Raw genomic sequence first — 21665 nt, 5'->3', positions numbered from 1 at the left:
GTCGCACTCCAGGCAGTAGAGACAGTGTTTGTGGGGGTCCGCCCCTGACATATTGCAACGGCAGGCCCCACAGGACTTAAAACGGGACATCCCTAAGCACCAGAGAAGACCAACAAGAGACCAAAGTCCCCAAAAAGATAGTTAAAAAGGGACTAGAGTACGTGCTCTAACCGGATCTGCGCTTACTGGCGCGGAAAAAGAAAGAACTGAAGTCAGTGCGCATGGGTGGTGCCTAAGTAATCTCCGTGTTGTCATCTCAGCAAATACGATGCCACCGACGAACACGGAGCTGCACAACGCCTCCTACCGACGTACAGGGGTACTGCTAGCAAAACTTCCGGATCCAGTCTGACGCCTGGGGATATTCTAAGGTAAGGAATCTATCACTAATGTGTCTCTTTCATATCCTTCCCTTTTCTACATGGAGTTGCCCCTAAGGTTAACCTTCTGGTAGTTTTATCATTTCTCTGGATGATTACATGTTATATTGAGTTTACTACATTTTTGTGTAATCCTATGATGTTAGTACAAATATAGTAAACCAAAGATATGTACTACATGATTGCAATGCAGACTAATCATTGTTTACCGGTATGTTGCTATAAGATCAGGAATGTATGTAACCTAAGAATGATTACTATAATTAATTCATTCGAACATCAGTAAGACAGTATCAGTATATATAGACGCTTACACTCAGGCATCTAGGTACTTTATGAGTATAGCACCTTATTGATTCTCATTGGAAAAATGCAAGAGGTTTTGCACACATTAAGGACTATAAATACATCTAAGGACACCTCGTAGGTAGAATCTTCCTTTAGTGTGTACTTATCATTTGGGCATTAAAAAGTTCAACAACTATATAGACTGCATGTATAACATAGAGAGGGTGTTAGTGACCTGTCAGTTCAACAGAGTCCGCTACGAGGTTATCTCTCGTTGGCAATTATATTAGGTTTACCTCCGACTCCTTAACCGTCAATTGACGTTATATATACACGTTATTTTTCAGTCTTCTAAGAGACGTCCGTCATTTTTTCAATATTATCGTTTCCTACCGCAACAATTGGTTGCCAGGTTTTTTCTTTCACATTGGGAAGTCTGTTAATATTGAGGACTACATCTCCCATAACCCTTGGAGGCGCAGTCTCCGCCTCTCAGTACATGGGACTACTTTATACCTGTATGGTAACCATCCGCGGTACCAAATCACCATCTATACTAGGACCGAGCAGAATACGACCAAGAAGATACTTGGAGAAACTTACATTGATATTCTAAGAGGTATGTCAGCATGTAAAACTATTCAGGTGTTTTTTAAACACATTACATGAGTAGAACAGTAACAGGATTTTATTTACAACTCTTAGGAATTTGAGGTGGGGATCTTTTTCGGATTTGACAGTATCGATTCCTGAGCGCTAGAAGAAGACTGGTAGGTCAGATTTCATCAAAGCAGTAATTATTCGCAGTTTGAATGGTAGTTAAAAAGAGTAATGCTAGATAATATATCTTCCACAGACGGCGGATTGTCGCTAGAACTAGGAGCATTTATGATCCTAACCACAGAATAGAGGAGGCATTTTCTACATTCCATCACTGCAGGTTAGTGATGACAAAACGTGGCACCTATGGAGACTACTGAAGCCAGTAGCTTTCCCGTGGTCTTTATATATTCAGTAATGGGCAACTAATATTTCCTTTGCAGTACATGTTTGTGACACGTGGCATTTTTACTACGGGTTTTTGAATATTCCCTAAAGCCAGAATACAGGTATTTACACTCAAAAAACAGATGCATGTATTGGTTCACCACTTTAAAGGGAGTCATATAACACAACAGTTTCACTCCAGTGAGAAGGTGTGCAAAACCGCTTAAAATTTTCCTTTGGGTCCCTTGGATCGATATCTTTGAGTGCATGATAATTTTCCCACTTTTCATGAATGCTTTATAGCCCTGCACTCACGGGTACATCATAGCTTATGACACAGGGAGAGATTACGTTTTGGACTCACCTAAATAGAGTGTCTTATTGCTCTTTTTGATTAGATAAAATTGTGATGTTTGCTCATTTTGTGTTTTAGGATACTGCCCCTGATAAAGGGAAGAATATTTCCCGAAATGCATTGGGCTCTGGGAATGTTGAGATAATGTATTAATGTTCCAATACATGAAAATTGTGAAATATCATTGAATTTTTTTTGTTATATTTGATGTTACATATTCTTTTCCCTGAAAAAGAGAATGACATTTGCATTTTGTGTACTATATATGTAAATAGGATGATCTTTGAAGAAAATTTGTCACAAAAAATTGGCTAATTGCATTTGAGTTAAAGTTGTGTTGTGCGATTTATATTGTTGATATATTGGAAATCAGTTTCCATAGGAACAGTGCGCACTACATGCAGATTGCCATCTGCATCTTTCTCTTGTTTTCTTATTGTATAGCCAGTACAATACAGTAGTGCAGCACCCTTAAGACTATCAGGTTGACTCATAGATTACACTGGGTAATACTAGTGAGTGCACCTCAGTTTAGTCTTTACTGTTAGGCCCAAGGTACCCCCATGGGCAGGGTGCATTGTAAGTGAAAGGTAGAACATGTCCTAGGGCACAGTTCTTCAATCTGTGGGGCACGCCCCCCTGGGAGGGCGCAACACCATCCCAGGGGAGGCGTGCACTCCACTCTAATCTTACCTTTGTTCCCTGCGTCTATCGCAAGTCTTCTTGGAGAACTCCAGTATGTTTGGAGGGGGGAGTGAGGGGACATCGATGGGGCACTATGTGCCCGTTCTTTTGTCTTGTTAACTCTCCCAGGAGGGGGTTAATTCATAGAACTGACATGCTTCAGCTGCAGCTGGAGGCAAGGAGTCTCCTCTGCTAAAACCGAAAGCAAACAAATAAAAAGACACGCTTTCAGTTTTAGCAGAGGAGACTCTTTGCCTCCCACTGCTACTGAAGCATGTCAGCTCTATGAATTAACCCCCTCCTGGGAGAATTAGCTCAACACAGAAAGGAGACAAAGTTTCCAGAGAAGTTTTAAGGCATGGGCAAAGTGGGCTCTGGCCCAGGGCCCCAGCCTTTCAAAGGGGGTGGGAGTGTGGGGGGTGGTGGGGTAGGGGGTTTGATAGAGCCAGCTCTGTTCTACAGAATCTTGCCCTCATTACCTTGAATAATTTTTAAACGAAAATGTTGTACATAGCGTTTTTCTATTATTCATTTATAATGTGTAAGAGTCTATTACAGACATTTTGCAGACAAAATGTGTTTATGCGGCATGCAACATCCATATAAAAAGTTTATTTTAGCTCAATACAGGGCCTCACATATGAGAAATGGGAGTGTGTGACAGATTATTTGCAGTAATATTAGTGAACTGCTGTTGTATTACATACTGAAAGCACACATCACTATCCCTGAATATTAGATGTACACACATTTAGTATTTGACCAAAGAAGGCATGAAAGAGCTGAGACTGGATCATAAAATCAAAGCTGGTCCCCAAAATACATTTGGCCCAGGGCCCCCAAAATCCCTAAAACGTCCCTGAAAGTTTCTTTTAAAATTACACAGGCAGGTGTAATTTTGCACAAAATTCAAGCCAGTCATGTGTTGTTTAAACAGCCCTCAAATTGCTTAACATGGTTATAAATAAGAAGTATGTATTAATTTGTAATGTGACTTTTCTGTCTTTGTTCCCTTTTATTATTAGTCATGGATCATTCAGGCAGCTCTAAAAAACAATTAAAAGTTCTTTCTATTTATATTTGCTGTTCAAAGTATGCACAAACAAGTGCTGAAAATACTGCTTATTTGTATACCATCTGTGACATCAAAATAATGAGCTGGCAACCCTAATCATAAGACTGGAAGTTTGTTGAGGGATCAGCACATTATTTCCTCCACCCTAATCCCTGGTTACTGCCATGGATGTATGATGTAACAACGCGGACTATTACTCCGCATACTGTTACAACGCAGTTTTTACAACGCGGGTCATGTAACAACGCATGTATTTACAACGCATTTTTTTACAACGCAGGTACCTTTACAACGCGGACCATTACAACGTAAGTATTGGTAAGTATATATTAATTAGAATAATATAATAGTAACTTAATTTTAAAAGTATAATATAATGTAATTTTAAATAATTTAATTTCCGTAAATTAATTTTAATTTAAATTAATGTTACTTTATTTTTACCCTGTACCCCAAAAACTCAAAACTGACCCACAACCCCAAAAATAATGCAAAGTAATTTAATTTAATTTGCTAATAAATAATTTAAATTATAATTAAATTTAATTTATTTTTACCCTGTACCCCAAAAACCCAAAACTGACCCTGAACCCTAAAAATACCCCTTTACCCAAAAACCCAAAACTGACCCTGAACCCTAAAAATACCCCTTTACCCTAAAACCCATAACTGACCCTGAACCCTAAAAATACCCCTTTACCCAAAAACCCAAAACTGACCCTGAACCCTAAAAATACCCCTTTACCCAAAAACCCAAAACTGACCCTGAACCCTAAAAATACCCCTTTACCCTAAAACCCAAAACTGACCCTGAACCCTAAAAATACCCCTTTACCCTAAAACCCAAAACTGACCCTGAACCCTAAAAATACCCCTTTACCCAAAAACCCAAAACTGACCCTGAACCCTAAAAATACCCCTTTACCCTAAAACCCAAAACTGACCCTGAACCCTAAAAATACCCCTTTACCCTAAAACCCAAAACTGACCCTGAACCCTAAAAATACCCCTTTACCCAAAAACCCAAAACTGACCCTGAACCCTAAAAATACCCCTTTACCCTAAAACCCAAAACTGACCCTGAACCCTAAAAATACCCCTTTACCCTAAAACCCAAAACTGACCCTAACCCCTAAAAATACCCCTTAACCCCAAACATATAACATTTAAAATATAACCATATACTTACCAATACTTACGTTGTAATGGTATGCGTTGTAAGGGTACCTGCGTTGTAAAAAAATGCGTTTTAAAAACATGAGTTGTAACAGTATCCGCGTTGTAATGGATGCGTTGTAAAAGTAGTGCGTTGTAAAAAATGCGTTGAAACAGGTGCACACCGTCTGGTAATGCACCCTGCATTCAGACCACTCACTCCTCATTCTCGCCCTTAACTTTCACCCTCACCCAGCACTCACACTGATCCTGATGCACTCACACCATTCACCAACTTACCCTTCACTCACAGTGATCACTCTGCACTCACAGCGATCACAATGCACTCACACTGATCACCATGCACTCACGCCATTCACCCACTCACCTTGCAGTCACACTGATCACCATGGACTCACACCATTCACCCACTTACCCCCCACTCACAGTGATCACTCTGCACTCAAAATGCACTTGTGCTGGTCACCCTGTACCTCACCCTACAGCCACACGAGCACACTACTCAACCTGCACTTGATACACTTCATTCACCTGTCTCCCTCACTGCTCAATCTGCAATCTCACTCCAATAAGCCCACCACTAACCATACATTCATTCGTCCCACTCTGCACTAACATGCGCACCCAAATTGATATGGTCACCTCACTCACCCCTGTACACAAGTATGGGCAGGTGGTGCCCCATTAAGGTTTTCGGCCTGAATTACAAAAGGAGACATCTAAATGCACTGCAATCCAGCCTTCCAGGGGCCACCTGATAGAGACAGTTCTGTTTTTGCCCTGATGGACTGGCGGCAAGGGCGCTCGACCTCGGACCTGGGGATCTGGGTTCGAGTCTCTGGAACAACGCCAAACATCCTGTGATTCAGGGCAAGTCACTTAATCTCCCCGTGCCTCACAAAAAAAAATGAATGTGTATCCTCATCTAACGTAACTGGTGCTATGTGAAGCACTCTGATACCCGATTCGGTTCAGGTCAAGTTCGCGCTATATAAAACTCAGCAAAAAAAATAAAAAAATAAAAAATTGTTCCTAAACAGATTCTTGCAAATACCGTTTTGTTTAATTTCTTTTTAATGCAAATGATGTGAGGGAGTTTATTACTATTTGCAGAGAAATGTGTTTGTTTCATGCAAAAATCATAAAAAAGTTAACCATAAAAAAAGTTGTATCCAAGCGGGACCTCACATATGAGAAATTGGAGGATATCACAGATATTATTCACTGTAAAATTAGTGTGCTGCTGCTTTGTCACAACAGTGAAAACACATCACTATCTCTGAATATTAGATGTAAACGCTTTTAGAATTTCGACTACAGTGCCTGTGCACCGTTAGTGGCCTGGCTAAATAGGGTATGACAGAGCTGAAAGTAAATCATTTAAACGCAAAGCTGTACTGAACAAGGGCCCCCAAAATAGTTTTGGCCCAAGGCACTCAAAATCCATAACATGTCCCTGCCATCACAAAGTCTGTCAGACAACATTACTCTCAAGTAAACTAGATATCATTAACCCCTTCGATGCTTGTGACAAGGTCAACTCGTCATGGGTGTTACCTGCGCTGTGCTTATGACGAGTAGACCTTGTCACAAACAATGGGATTTTGCAAATGGCAGCACAAAGCGGGAATATACAGTAGCAATGATGTGGTTAATGTATTAGTTCTATTTTTTTAAACATACGTGTCCCAAACCCCCACTGCTTCAGGCAAGCAACTTATCGTACCACTAAGGAATTCTCAATCAGGTGTTTGTTCAGCACCTTCTCTGTGGACTTTCAACTGTCTTCGGATCCATAACTGGTTGGTGGGCAATTATCCCATTATAATGCTGCCTAAAACGTTTGTTAATGATTTCTAGAGAAGATTTGTTTCTCATGTACCAGCTCTGAGCTAGGGAGAGCTCGAAACATCTGACAACACTGTCTCCCTTACTGTCCCTGTCTTGGATAAATATGTCTGCATATTATTCAGCTTTGGGAGAAACTGCTATCAAAAATCTCTCGCCTTTCAGCTCGTCCTATTTATGTGAGATTGGGTTCTCAGCACTTGCGGTATTAAAGACTAAGTACCGTTCAAGACTGGATGTGGAGCACAACCCGAGAATGGCAATAGCAAAAATCCATCCACAGATTGACCGTCTCTGAAAAACAGGCATACCTGTCACATTTATGTTGGTGGTGCTATTATCAATCCATGTCATGTGTAAAACACAGCATCCTAGTAAAAACAATATGTGCACATTTTATCTTGGAAAGTGGTGTTTTGAGCTGTGTAATAAGCCTCTCATTTCACCACACCCACTGACAAACCTGCAGATTACTAAACACTCTTCTTTTATTGAACATTATTTGCTAGATATGCCCGGAATGTGCGCGTGGCCCCCCAATATCTAAAAAAATTCAGCTGAGGGGGGGCTCAACCTACAAAAGTTTGAAGACCTCTGTCCTAGGGTGTTTGGCATGTCCTGATAGTGAATTACAGCCTGCTTCGCTTTTCACTATTGCAAGGCTACCTGTTCCACATAGGCCAGAGTGGGCATTTTGATTATAACATCCAATAATCCTAACTGACTCTGGGAACATGGTAGAAATTAGAGTTTAGTAAGAATGATAAAATACATATTTTTGTAAAGTTGGTTTTAACATTCTGTGTTTGAAAATACAACTTTTAGAAAGTAGGTATTTTCTTGCCGAACCATCCAAGCCTGCCTTTGCTAGGTTGTGTATTCCTTGTCTGGAGTTTGAGTGACAGGGGCTGGGGAATTCCAGGAGACAGGTCTACTCAGCCCTGTGCTGACTCACCCTATCTGCACATAGATGGGTGGGAGGAGTAGACTCTGGGTCTGAATAGGGCTGTGCCTGCCTCCCAAGATGCTGGTTCCACCTCCTGTGGTGCGTCTGATGTCCGTGGCCTACACTGTCAAAGCAAAAGCAGGAGTCTATTAAACAAAGTTCTAAAAGACAGACCAGAACTGGTTTGGACTAGGTACAGGACCCTCTGCCTTCAGAGAACAAAGGAATTGCTGGTATAAATATTGGGCCCCAGACCCCAAGATTTTAGAACTCTTTTGGGATCAAGAACACTGCCAAGAATAAGAGCCGGAGAAGCTGTGAGGAGGTACTACCACTTTCATGTGTGCTTTGCTGTGTGGACCTGCAGTGGCTGCTTCTGTCTTGGGCAGTGAAAGGACTGGACTGAACTTAACTTTCTGCAATCTACTTTTGTGAGTTTCTCCAAGGGCTTGAGGTAGAGGTTGCCCACTGTTAAAAAAGTCTCAGGAACAGCAAAGACTTCAAGCTCGACCCCGTCTAAGATGCCGCTGCCGACTCCGTGTCCTGAAGGCATCGCAGAGGGGACCGCCGCAATGCCGCACCGCGACCCTGGCTCACCAACGACGCCTGCTGACGCCGCTGTAGGAAGGTGGAATCTGACTATATGGTTACCCCCACTTTTTGCCTGGCGTTTTGCTGGTTTTCGACTTAGTTGGACTGGGCTCCTGCTATTCAATGCCCCAGTCGATCTGCTGCATCTATAAAATGGATTCCAGGTACTTTTGGTACATAACAGAATGGCTACTGGGTCACCTTTGTATATGGTACCTTAGGTACCCAGGGCATAGGTACCCCAGAGGCCTACCAGGGGCTGAAGCATGTATACTTAGATATAGTATACCTATATCAACCTTTACATATAGACACCTATTAACCTATAAGTCACTCCTATGGCAGGCCTTGACAATCCTGATGGCAGAGTGCTTGGTTTTGTGTGAGAGGGTGCCCTAGCACGAGCTGAGCCCCTCTGCAGCTTTCGGAATATATCCTTATAGCTGTTCTATGATATAGCCATACCATATACTCTTAAGTGCATTATAATCCTCAAGGTTAATGCTAACTTTGGTTAGGCTTTATCAAAACATGTCGTGTTTGGTGTCAAACACTTTGGAGTACTACCCCCCCCCCCCTCCCGCCAGTTCTGGCAGCGGGGGTAGCATTCCACCCTTCTAGAGGGAAAAGACATGTACACACTGGTATACCCGGTTAAAGTTAAACAGAGCCCCACATCACAAAATGGATGATGCTGCTGCCACAGACAAGTCTGCCCTCCTGCTGCTGGACGACAACTCCGGCAGGGGAGGCCTGGACAATAGGTTTCCTGTCCAGGACGGTGCTAGCACCTCCCCAGACAGGCTTTAGTGTATTGGGGCAAGGTGGGTTGCAGTCAGTGAATGCTTTTCAGACACTGCCTGGGGCACACAAGGTGCTCCATGCATTTCCCAGTTCAAACCGGTTGTTGGGGCACTCTGCCCCAGCCCTGGCGCGAAACTGGACAAAGGGGAAGGGCTGTAACCACCCCCTCCCTAGGTCCTCCCATAGGTGGGACCCTATAAGTATAGAAAACCAGTCCCTGGGACTTTAAATTACCCTGGACGAAACTCTGGAGAAGAAATCCTGGACCTTCAACATTTCATTCTGACGGAAAGACTGAAGAATCTCCCTTGTGGTCAAGGAGTGACCTCCCTGTTCAAACAGGCACCAAAGAAACATCTTTGCCGGTTTGCATTTGAGGCTCTCGCCAGATCCCGAAAAATCTGCGACACAGGACACGGACTACCAGACATCTCTGAAGCGGACACGAGTTCCCAGCAGAGCCGAGACCTGTAGCTGACACGAGAGACGTGGGACTGGAACTCCTGGACATCCTGCATGTTTGCAACTGCACCTACTTCCCGAGGGACCCGAAGTTGTGCATTGGGGTAGTTGAAGCCCCTGCCCCGAGCACCTTTTGCACCGAAGTACAGAGGCCAGCACTCCAAGAGTGACCCGCGAGTCTCCTTTCTTCACCGCAGCTCGAGGCTCCTTCGCGGTTCCTAGTCTGTTGGCTAGTGAGCCCCAACGAAGGCCAATCCTTTGTTTCTTGAGCTTTCCTGGTTGCTCCAGAGATGCTCTGAATCTCCTCCAAAGGAGGAGTCCCTCAAGACCTTGCTGGTCTCAACCAAAGTCAATCTTGTCATCTTGCATGGGTTGCCGTTGCCAAGCCTTATTGGGTCCAATCCGGATTCCGACGCTGCAGCACTCGACATCCTTCGTGGGACAGCTCAAATCCAGCTCCTGGTCGTCGTTGACACCTCCTGGTCATCATGGCTGAAGAGTCAAGCTTCACCTCTTTCACCTGAAATCACCAGACTTCGGCTGGCATCTTCCTGTCGCCATCCTGGTCACTGGCTAGTGACCCAGACTCTGTCCCCTCGGCTTTCAGGTTCTTAACATCTCCGATCCACCCTTGGATCCACCCGGACACTTTTCCTCTGGCCGCCTGCAGAATTTCTTCGCAGCTCTCCATTGGAATCGACGACGAAACCCGACACCAAAAGACACCTATGCACCAGGCTTTCCTGGGTGAGGTAACACGAGTACTCCGGTGCTCCCGTGGGTCTTGACTCTCGTAGTGTCCTAGTCTAAAAGGGTTCCATCGTAGTTCACCTCCAAGTGTCTTTATTCTTTAAAATTGTAACTTGCTTGTTCTCCATAGAAAGTCAATGGTGATTTGCGGCTGCGTTTAGACACTGCACGCGTCCCCCATGGGTCTCCTGCGTACCTACCTTGGGTGGTTCCTGGTTGCCCCAGCAGTTCTACAGGCCCTGGGCCTGCTTTCTAACGCTCATGTGGTTCTTATACCACTATTTTAGTATATGGTTTGTGAGGCCCCTAGGACATAACGTATACTGTGCAACTTATCGTATGCTAATTAAGTTTCTTGTATTGTACTTTTACCTCTGACCTCATAAAGAGTCCAGAGGGGTTGTGTTTAGAATAAATACATATATATATATTTGATATATACCTTGTGTGGTGTGCTTTCATTTGATCATTCAAGAGATTATAGACTGGTAAAAAAACTTGCTTAACTCGCCTCCAAGTCTTAGCCTGAAGGCTGCTCTCCACAGCTACTACTATGATAGCTTTCTATAAGGTTGACTTTAAACCTACCATCAATAAGGGTTGTTTGGACTGGTGCAAGGTGCCCACTAGGATAGTGGACATCATATGCCAGGCCAACTTCTCACAGCCACCACCGAGCCGCTGCACGCACCGTGACCTGTGGGCACCGCACTCCGCACTGCCTAGCTTCACGACGACGCCGTGGTATCCCAGACGACGCCGCTCCACGCCGGACTCTGCGCCAATGCTTGCACCGTGGTTCGAGGGCACCGCTCGTAGTTACACGGCACCGCCCTCATCCAGCATCGCAGCCTTGGCCTACTGACACCGGTGCCATCGACTCCAGTTCGTCAGCCGACAACAGCGATTCAGCAACGACGACGACGCTGCTTGCACCGTGACCTGCCAGCACCGTGACAAGCACGGCCTTCATGGCACACTGCGTCCCTGGTCTCATCGACTACGCCATCTGATGCCGCCACTAAGCCGCTGCTTGCACTGCAACCTGAGGGCACCGCACACCGCACCGCTGCACTTCACACTGCAGCACCGAACGCCTGCGGATGCCAGCGCTGCTGACTTCACCAGAGAGCAGTTCGATCTGCAACGCGTGTGACTTAGAGGGCCCCAAGGACTCCTGCACCGTCCTCCGGAACTGACGCCTCCGGATGCTGTGTTTTCGGAAGCTCAGCGAGAGGTCATCAATGCCCTGTATTTCTGAAAGGTACTGTTTGAGGGTCTTCCAGACAACGTAGCTGGTCCGCAACGCCGCGGTCAGCCAGAACAGTTTGCTCACGACGCCGTGATAGCCCCGGATGGAACTATCGGCATCAAGGAACTATTTTTCAACGTTATTGGGATAAGTGAAGATTTTTAAGTACTGTATTGTGGATTTTTATCGTTTTAGAATTGTTTTAAGTATATAAAATAATGGATATTTTTCTAAACTGGTGTGATGCCCTTTTGTAGCGCTTACACTGTATTACTGTTGGTTATGTACAAATGCTTTACACACTGCCTCTGAGATAAGCCTGCCTGCTCGTGCCAAGTTATAAAGGGGGTGAGCAGGGGTTATTTTAGGAGTGTAACTCCCTTTCCCCGACTAAGAAGAAGGGTCCTTACTTGGACAAAGGTGCAAGCCCTTGCCAACTAGAGACCCCCATTTCTAACATTCACACTCGCTTTAATAAACTTCTAAAGCAGAGAAGATTAAATCGGAATGCCTGGGGAACAGAATGTTGAAGTTTGTATAAGTTTGCTTTAAGGAACAGTTCTTGTATCTGTAGATCAACCCTAAAGATTGAGAAAAGTTTAACTGGAAATTATTTTATTTTCACAGGTTCTTAAACCTTTGTATTTAGCTTTAATTCAAGTTTTCAGGGTACACAACACAGTGAAAACTGCATGAGGTCTTTCAACTCAACACTGGGTAAACAGTTTCAACCAAGTGAGCAAGATTTGTAACACTTAAAAAAACAAAACTCTTGACCTTTTACAGCAGAATAAGGTAAACACTATGAAAACAACTGCTTTTAATATGTATGTTCTTAACATGTTTTTGAGAAAACGATGACCAAACAGACCTCATTCTATAAAACATATTGCATCAAAAGCATTTCCTCAAGACCAACTTTATTACTGCCTTGTATGTCACTAGCCTTTCTGACACACATTGCTATTCTATAGTCTCAAACTGTACCCCAGGCTGAAAGCCATTGCCTTTGGCCCATCTAGATGAGTAAGTCTAAGTGAGCACTCCAACCTTCACACGTCAGTTGGTTATTGAAAGGAAGACTGTTCAAGTACTTGTGGCTACTCATACCTTAGCCTCATGCTTCACAAGCAGGTCCACAACATCATCACGCGCGCTGTCAGATGCTACATGGAGTGGAGTCTGGAGACTAGAATAAACAGAAAGAAACGTTAATATGCACTTTGTGGTCCCATTCGAAAAATGGAGAAAATTGGGGAACACCATTAAAAAAATAGAAGGCTTACTCTTTCATCTGCTCGTTAACATTTGCTCCTTTTCGTAAAAGTAATTCACACACAAGCTTTCTCTTGGAACACGGTGAAGCAGCTGCACAGTGCTAGAAATAAACAATTGTGTTGCATGAACATCAATATCTTTTTCAGTGCTCCCAAATCTAGTAACATGCATCAACAACCAAACCATTTAGCATTTTAAAGTCAACAGTGGAAAAATGAACATCACAAGCTTTAAAGTGCAAACAGAATTTCAAGAAATGTTGCAGAGTCCTAATTTTTATACATAAAATGGAAGTGATTCTTTACATTTCATAACATGGTACTTTACCGCAGAGATAGTTCTTCACCTATATGAACAGGATCAGTCCATTGGTCAAAGTGAGGTAGTCTTACATCGTCCTGTAGCAGCACTATATAGTGTGCTTTAGCAGTTTTCACAGCGCTCAAGATTTTTCATAATAAAACAAATTGCGCTTACATAAGACACCCTTACGTTTTTCCTGTGTCTGTCAAATGGTTACCAAGTACTATTTTAAGGGTATTCAGGCTTGAAAAAGGGTCTCAACCACTTAAGATGCAAGGGCGCCTCTCATTACATTAACTTCATATGTTCTTATAAATCTATTGCGGATTGTTTTAAGAGTTTTTCTAGAAGAGTTTTTTCAGTTATTTATCTAAACAAAAAGGGCTTGCCGTGGTTACAATTTTTTTAAATACCATTAGCATGGACAAATTACAGAATAGATGTAGGTTATAAAATACAAAATACAGTCTGACAATGTTGTTGCCTTGCTAATATATGGTAAACAAATGAAGGTTTTTCACATACTCCCATGAAGATCGGAATCAACACCTTCTCTAAATTTCAGGAGGACTGGGAAAATAAATGCAAAGATGTATACGAATAAAGCTAGCTTTCATGGAACTATATTCAAACAATACAGTGATATGCTTAAAGACTGTGCAGATGATGAAAATAACTTGGAATTAACCTATTACTGTGCGTTTGCCATTTCACATAATTATAGGAAGCAATTTAAGGGATTAAAATAAGATATAAAATATCTAGTCAAGGCATGACAGCATTAGCACTGCACATATCAAGTATTCACACGAGAAGCTGGAGGCCATATGTATCATCATCACCATTTGCGATTTCTAAACAGCGATTTTTAAGGAATCGCTATTTAGAAATTGCAAAATGGTATGTATGTAGAAAATCGCTATTTTTTAGCGATTTCCAATTATTCCTTATTTGCGAATTCGCAAATAAGGAATAATTTCCCATTCATTTCTATGGGCCAGGAGGCCCATAGAAATGACTGTGGAATAATTCTCAATTTGCGAATTCGCAATTTGCTAATCGCAATTTGAGAATTATTTCAAGGGTGTCTCAAGGACACCCTGCTGCACCCCTGAAAATTACATGTGTGTGCATATGGCGCACATACATGCCCAATGGGCATGTGTGTGCGTCATATGCCACCCTCACAAATGCACAATTGTGCATATTTACAAGATATCGCAAATTACCACCAACTACAAGTTGGTGGTAATTTGCGATTTCTAAACCTGAATTTGCAATTCTGAAAAGGTTCATACATAGCATTTAAGGAATCGCAAAATTGCGATTCCTTAAATGTTTAAGCAAAATAAGGAATCGCAAATTTTTGCGATTCCTTATTTTGCTAATTTTTAATACATTTCAAAATCGGTAAAAAGGCCGTTTGCGATTCGCTAAGGCCGAAATTCTGCGAATTTCGGCCTTAACGAATCGCAAAAGGCTTGATACATATGGCCCTTGTTTTCTAATCGCTTATCTTGAAAAACCTGTGCACTTTTTTCAGAATGTACCCATATAACATTTTATATTTCTCTTTCGGAAGCACACAGAGCAGACTAACCCGCCTCATAATTAAATAATTAGGTAGAGAGAGTCAGGGAAAGAGAACAGCTTTGCTAGGCTCATCAAGGTAACACTTCCAAATGTTGAACATTTCAAACAGATATGCACTAGACACTTCAGAAAATATCAGTATCTTACTATAAACAGATGGCAAACAAATCATTTTGTGTGAAAAGGTTCACAAAAATTGCTGATATTTAGGACTTCAACATCATGCTCCTAAAAATGACTACTTATGTTTGGAACAAGCAAATAAATTTGCAAAAGGATCATTTGAATAAATCCCCATCTTGAGGATGCGCTGCTACTTAGAAGTTAAGAGACAACTGCCCACTGCAGAATTCCCACCTCAGACAAGTTAGCTAAAAACAAAGTAAGAAATGGGCTGAGGTATGGATATAGTGCAAAACAGCAGAGTGGCTGGCATGCTACTGACTCACCTGACAAAACTGGCACACGATCTTCCCCCCAACTAAGACTCCTGCTTTTTTCACCACCCTGTTTCGCTAGCCGTATATGTCACTAATCAGAAAAGGGAGTCCTCAAGAGTTCAAGCATCAAGGAATCAGTAGCAATTCCTGGATGAACAAAGCCAGTCTGCTTTTGTTAGGAGTGCTCTAGACTGGCAGCCACAGTCCCATCATCGCCACACAAACGCGGTCTTAACTCTTCATCCATGGTAGAAACTTGCCTTCTACAACAATATATTCTTAGTGGAAGGTATGCCTTTGGACACTAAAGTCCGTGAAGCATCAAAGGACTTTCTGAGTTCCAGCATCATTTCTCTTCCCCAGAGCTTGCTTATGCCACTGATAACTCTCCAGGCATAGGATTATATGCTCAAAGAACACGAGTTTATGTTTGCCTTGCCTTCCTCTCTAAGGGCAGAGACCATAATCTGCAGGGTCTGACTAGGTATCCAAATTAAATGCACAATACTCTGTAGAACTCTGTCATTTACTGAATTCACAAGGACTACAGCAGCCATCTTGGAGCAGTACTCCCAGGGCACACAACATCTCATATCATGTACAACAGATTAAGCTTACTAACAGTTACCATAACAAAAGTCTGTTGTTTACCAAAGGGCATAACACACTTTAAGCTCACTGGGCATCAAACTGAATCACATCTTGTAGCAAAAGATGTATTTGTACTATTAAATGGAGCAACTTCACTCTATGCCCATCAATCTCTGGCAGTCCGTGTCCAAGGAAAAGTAGACTCTAATATCCCAAGGGTTCCTAAGGGCCGAGAAAAACCCCAACAGTGAGTTGGTATATCTCCTGCCTTTCTCAGAGGCAGGAGACTAGTCACTATTCTACTGTGGTATTCTTCTAATCTTAAATATGATCAGCACCAGCTTTTCAGAGCACACCCAAAGGTCATTATTTTGAGCATGCCGCATTGAACATAAAAAATTTTTTAACGAGGTGTGGCATACACAAAGGACAAAGATAAGAAAAAACAGAGCCTATAAAGAGCATTGAAGAACTATCACTCAACCGCCAAAGAAAAAGTAGATCCAAACCGAGGCATGGAAAGGATCATGAAGGCACTGAGAGCCAAGAAAGACAATCCGGACATGAATACTTACTTTGTGCAGGTATAGAAAGAATTCAAGGGTGTGTAAGATTGAGTCATTGATGGCGAGATGAGAGTGCATCAGTTGGAAGTTACAGAGTTTGTATCATAGAAACCTAGTCTCCCTAAGCCCAAGCTTCACTATCAGCAATTGAAAGTCACTAAACTTACAAAGCCAAAATCAAGGAGGGAATTTTAAGCCTTCTGCATGAAATCAGTGGAATTGTTCCGGACAAAGATTTTTGGGCTATCACTTCAATGAAATTTGAAATAAGAATGGTTATCTGTATAGCATCACAGAAACCTTAATGGTGAATACCAGAGACCAACGGAATAGCCAGAATAATTAACCCCCACCCCCCAACTATGAACAATATGCCCAACAACTCTCTGAGAGCAAATGAGGCAAGCAGGCCAGGCATTTATTTAGGAACTTGGTCCCCTGGGAGAAATTCTGATGTGGCGAAAAAATGCACTTTACCCCTTAATTTAACCTTCCATAACTTTGCATGTTGTTGCCCTCCTTTCTTCCATCCATCTAGTCTTCCCTCTCTTCGCTCTTCCATCAAGCCATCTTTCCCTCTGCTCATCATCTATCTGCCCCTACCACACTTTTGTGTTCTTTCCATCAATTTCCCACCTTCTGTTGAATCTTACTATCCTCTTTTAGTGGTATTCATGAGCTTTTATTTGGACATCGGTATTTCCTATCAAAATCAATTGAGGCATAAACAATAATTTGAATGTTTTATGTCACACAGATCTAGCCTGTGGCATTCACCTCGCTCAAGTTACTATGGGGGCGCAGATTGAAGGGTGGGGAGATTCTTAACGCCCCTACCCTAGAACCATTATATTTAGCCTATTTCACTTCAGAGTAACATTAAGATATAATGGACTCGCACAATATGCAGACTTACTAATTGAGAACCCATATTTTTTGGTCCCAGATTGATTTGGAGATACAGCTCCTAAATACCGACTAGCCCAGATATAAATTGAGATTCTATTTAACTCAAAAGAAAGTAGGGTCTTACAGGGATTCAAACTTGTGATCTTTAGATGGCAGCATGTTTCAATGGTAAGCTTTTAACTTCGAGCAACCGTGCCAGTTTGTTTGGATTTTTTGTCCCTTTATAGTTGCTAAAAGGAGCCACAAGACGTATTTAAGTAACATTACTGTAAGGAGAGATTAACTTGCCTTGCCCCACGCATTCAAACACAGAGACCAAAGAGGGCAAAGCGGACATACCAATTACAAACAATGTTGTGCATTTGACTTCTTAACCATCGATATGACAGGGATGAGCTAAAAGGGTTGCAGCAAGGATAAAGGTGATGGGATTTCATTTTTGCTTAACAATTGTCTTTATACAAAGTCATTTTGAGGATGAAACGCAAAGGCACATTCCGGCTTCCCTTAAATTCTTTTGCCTGGTAGCCACATCTTAGTGCAGGCATTAAATAAATCTGGCTGGAAAAAAAACATTGAAGTCATTTCGAAAGTCATCAATTGGAGGTAAATGGATAAAGTGTGACACGATTTAAAGAACCCTCTTTGCACCACATGTTCTATGCTTTACGCCCACAAAATTATGGCATTTCCTTTATCAGCTTTACTGCAGATAAACCAACATGTTGGCCAAGGTCAGAAGAAGAGGGAAAGTGCACATGCCAACACTTTGTTCCCAGTTCCCTTAATACCGGATTTTTGACACAGCATCCTCAATGGGTCTGGTGTGATAGCGCAGCTGTCTCCAGATCTTATGTGATAAAAAAAGACCTTCCAGGACAGAGATGCACTGTGGCTGCACCCCGCTGCTGAGTCATGAGAATACATGTTTTGATTAGTCAAAAGCTGTGAGCTCTATACAGAGTGCTGACCCGCCAACCAGCTGTGAGCATTTGTTTAACCAGCTGATCAAGCCAGGACGTTTATCAACCAAAGCCATTTTGTTTTTCATTTCATGCACACACATTGCATTGAAAAGAAGGGACCTTGCCTGTAAACGCCACAAAAATGCCTCTCCGATTCTATTCAAAATCTTCTCCTAGAAAACTATGGCGTTTGTACTTCTCTGGTTACCATGTGGTAAAGCTTATGCTCAATACAGTACAGCATGTTTGGTTATGATGGCAAGCCAATGGCCAAAGCTATAAGTTAATCTGTTTTTTTACAAAAAGTTAAAACCAAGTCAGCGGGTCTGGTTTATTTATTTTGAAAACTAAATGTTAAAAGGTAATGGCATTGAAGGGTGGATTAATACATTATTAAAATCTGTTGAGGTATTTTGTTAAATGAAATCTCACAGTTTAGTGTAGTAGGCAAGGATTTTAGCATTGGTTACCCATCCTGACAGATCTGCACTGTGATAATCCTCGTTAAGCCCAAATTCGAGATTGCGTATTATGTTTGCCAAAAATAATCTTGTTTACACTTCGAATTTTATGAAGGTATGCCTGATAGGAACCTTGTTAGAAACCTTAAGCTCAATACACTAGGCCAGATTTGGGTATGGTAAAGCAATGATAAAGGGTACAGATCCGATAGGTTCACTGATAAAGTTATGTCTGAAGCATAAATCTGATCGGCTTATAAAAAAAAGTTGACAAAAGAAGTAGGCTTGGTTTAGTTATTGTGAAAAGAATTTGTTAAAGACACTGGGCCTTTAATTAACAGTGGATGGTTCTCATGCATGCTTTACAGGCCGAAGACAGGTATTTTGTTACAGGAAATCTTCTATTATGATAGTAAAAAAAGGGTGTTTGATGGTCATGACCTGTCACAAACCCTGGAGGTAGAGGAGTTTCATTGTGAAAATCTGGTTTGAGCCTTTACAGAGGAGTTGTAAATGTTTTTTGCCAACTGCAATGTTGAATGTATTTGTAATTGTATAACTGTAAGCATGATGGTTGCTAGCGCATGTGCACTTCAAAGGCCTGTGCTGGCTATGGTGTCAAACCAATGCAAAAACCAGTGGCCTTCTTTGTTCATTTGGTAAAAGTTAAGTCAGATTTCTGAGGACTTATTGTGACAAGCATGTGTTAAAAAAGGCAACATAGACTTTTATTGGTGAATTGCTAATACTCTGTAGCCACACCCGCTAGCCAAATATTTTGTTAAATGAAATCTTAAAGATTACCACGCAGCTCCGCCTGTGTGCCCCTGCCCCTGCTGCCGCTGCTAAAGACTCGCTGGGCCCATTCGTTTTTTTTTCTTTCTGTGTCACTCGTATTTCCCCCTCGCTGTGCCCTGTTTTCTCTGCTCTGTGCCACTGTTTCCCCCTCTTTCTGCCCCGTTTTTCTTTCTGTCACTCGTTTTTCCCCTCCTTTGTGCCCCGTTTTTTTCTTTTTGTGCCACTTGTTTTTCCCCCTCCTTTGTGCCCTGTTTTCTCTGTGCTGTGCCACTGTTTCCCCCTCTTTTCTTTCTGTGACACTCGTTCTCCCCACCGCTGTACACCCTGCGGCCCGCCCCCTGCCCACTCGCTTCTCCCGCCTCCCAGCTGCTCCTACCTCCCACCTCCCCATATATGCTGGACGCTGCGCGGCCGCGCCGCTGGCACTCTGAAAGAAAGCCCATCTGCGCCCGTCCGCGCCTGGACTGCGCCCAGCGCCAGAACCCCTGGCCCCCGCGAACGCCACTACACCCAGACTCTGATACGACGCCAGCACCCTCCACACACTCAACGCCGGCCGAGACCGCAGCTGCTTCCAGACCGCCCCAAAACGCACCCACGGACCTTTCTCCTGCCGCACCTGCAGCTTCACCTGCGACAGAGCCACCAAACCACCAAGGACCGGACCCAACCACCTCCGCTGCATACTCAAACACCCGCTCTGCACGCAAACACGCCGTCGAGCTCTGGGACCTGCGCGAGACCTCCACCCCAGACGTTGCCTTCTTGACCGAGATCTGGTGGAACGACTTCTCGGTGCCTGACATCGCCATAGCCATCCCGGACGGCTACAAAATCACCCGCAGGGATCGCGCCAACGGAATATGAGGAGGAATAGCCATCGTCCACAAGTCCACCCTCAAGGTCGCCACCCACGCAGACGACACCCTCAACACCAACCTGCACTTCCAGATCCACACCAACCCAAACACCTCCCTCAGAGGAACACTCATCTACAGACCCCCGGACCCCGGGCTCAGTTCAGCAACTCCATCGCTGACCTCGCCAGCACCCACGCCCTCGCCTCCACGGAATACATCCTCCTCGGGGACCTGAACTTCCACCTCGAGAACAATAACGCCAACTCCGCCACCCTGATCGACAACCTCGCCAACATCGGCCTCAGACAACTTGTCACCGCACCCACCCACGCCGCAGGCCACACGCTGGACCCCGTCTTCTCCACAGGCACACACGTCGCCTTCGACCACACCACCGAACTGCACTGGACTGACCACCGCCTAATCCATTTCACCTTCAAGAAACCAACCATGCACCACCGCACCCAACAGTTGCCTCGCCGCTGCTGGATCAAAATCACCGAAGACCAGCTGATCACCACCCTCACCCAGATCCCACCCACCGACCCCACCAACCCAGACGCCGCAGCCCGCAACCTCAGACAGTCGATCGACGACTGCGCCATCCCCCTCGCTCCGCTCAAGAGACCCTCCAACAGCCACACCAGCAAGAGAGCCACCTGGTTCACCGACGAACTCCAGACCTCCAAACGCGCATGCCGGAAACTGGAGAAGATATGGCTCCACAAATGCACACCGGACTACCACGCAGTCCACAAGGACGCCACCCCGCAGACATCACCACCTCATCAGATTAGCCAAGAGATCCTCCTTCAAAGACCACCTGGATAACAACGCACACGACAGCAAAGAGCTCTTCAGCATCGTAAAGGAACTCTCCAACCCCAGCGCCAACACCAACGACATCCCGCCCTCACAAGAACTGTGCGACTCACTAGCCATCTTCTTCCTCCCCAAGATCGCTAACATCCACAACAGCTTCAACACCACGACCGCCCGACAACGCCAGACTCCACCTCCCCTGTGAACACAACAAGCGCCAACCGCCTGACCTCCTGGTCCAACGTCGACGAGACAAGCAAGGTCATGAACTCCATCCACTCAAGATCTCAGTCAGACCCGTGCCCACACCACATATTCAACAAAGCAGACGCAGCCATCGCACCCAAACTACGAAAGGTCATCAACATCTGCTTCGAAACAGCGACATTCCCGGAAAGCTGGAAGCACGCCGAAATCAACGTCCTCCTCAAGAAGCCCAAGGCAGACCCCAAGGACCTCAAGAACTTCCGGTCCATCTCCC

General features: G+C 43.8%; 1 protein-coding gene across 2 annotated transcripts in view; it reads right to left on the bottom strand.

The window, feature by feature from the left end:
- The window catches only part of TNKS2 (tankyrase 2), a 691336-nt gene that overhangs the window by 542398 nt on the left and 127273 nt on the right, over positions 1–21665 (bottom strand). For both annotated transcript variants that reach the window (XM_086922459.1, XM_086922461.1), the window contains exons 10-11: positions 12885–12976; positions 12709–12787 (exon numbers count right to left, since the gene is read on the bottom strand). In XM_086922459.1, coding sequence (XP_086778585.1) covers positions 12709–12787; positions 12885–12976 — 171 coding nt within the window. The remainder of the gene's footprint in view (positions 1–12708; positions 12788–12884; positions 12977–21665) is intronic.

Source organism: Lissotriton vulgaris, chromosome 5 (genome assembly GCF_964263255.1).
Source record: "Lissotriton vulgaris chromosome 5, aLisVul1.2, whole genome shotgun sequence".
NCBI classification, from domain to species: Eukaryota; Metazoa; Chordata; class Amphibia; order Caudata; family Salamandridae; genus Lissotriton; species Lissotriton vulgaris.
This window is presented reverse-complemented; position numbering and strand designations above follow the sequence as displayed.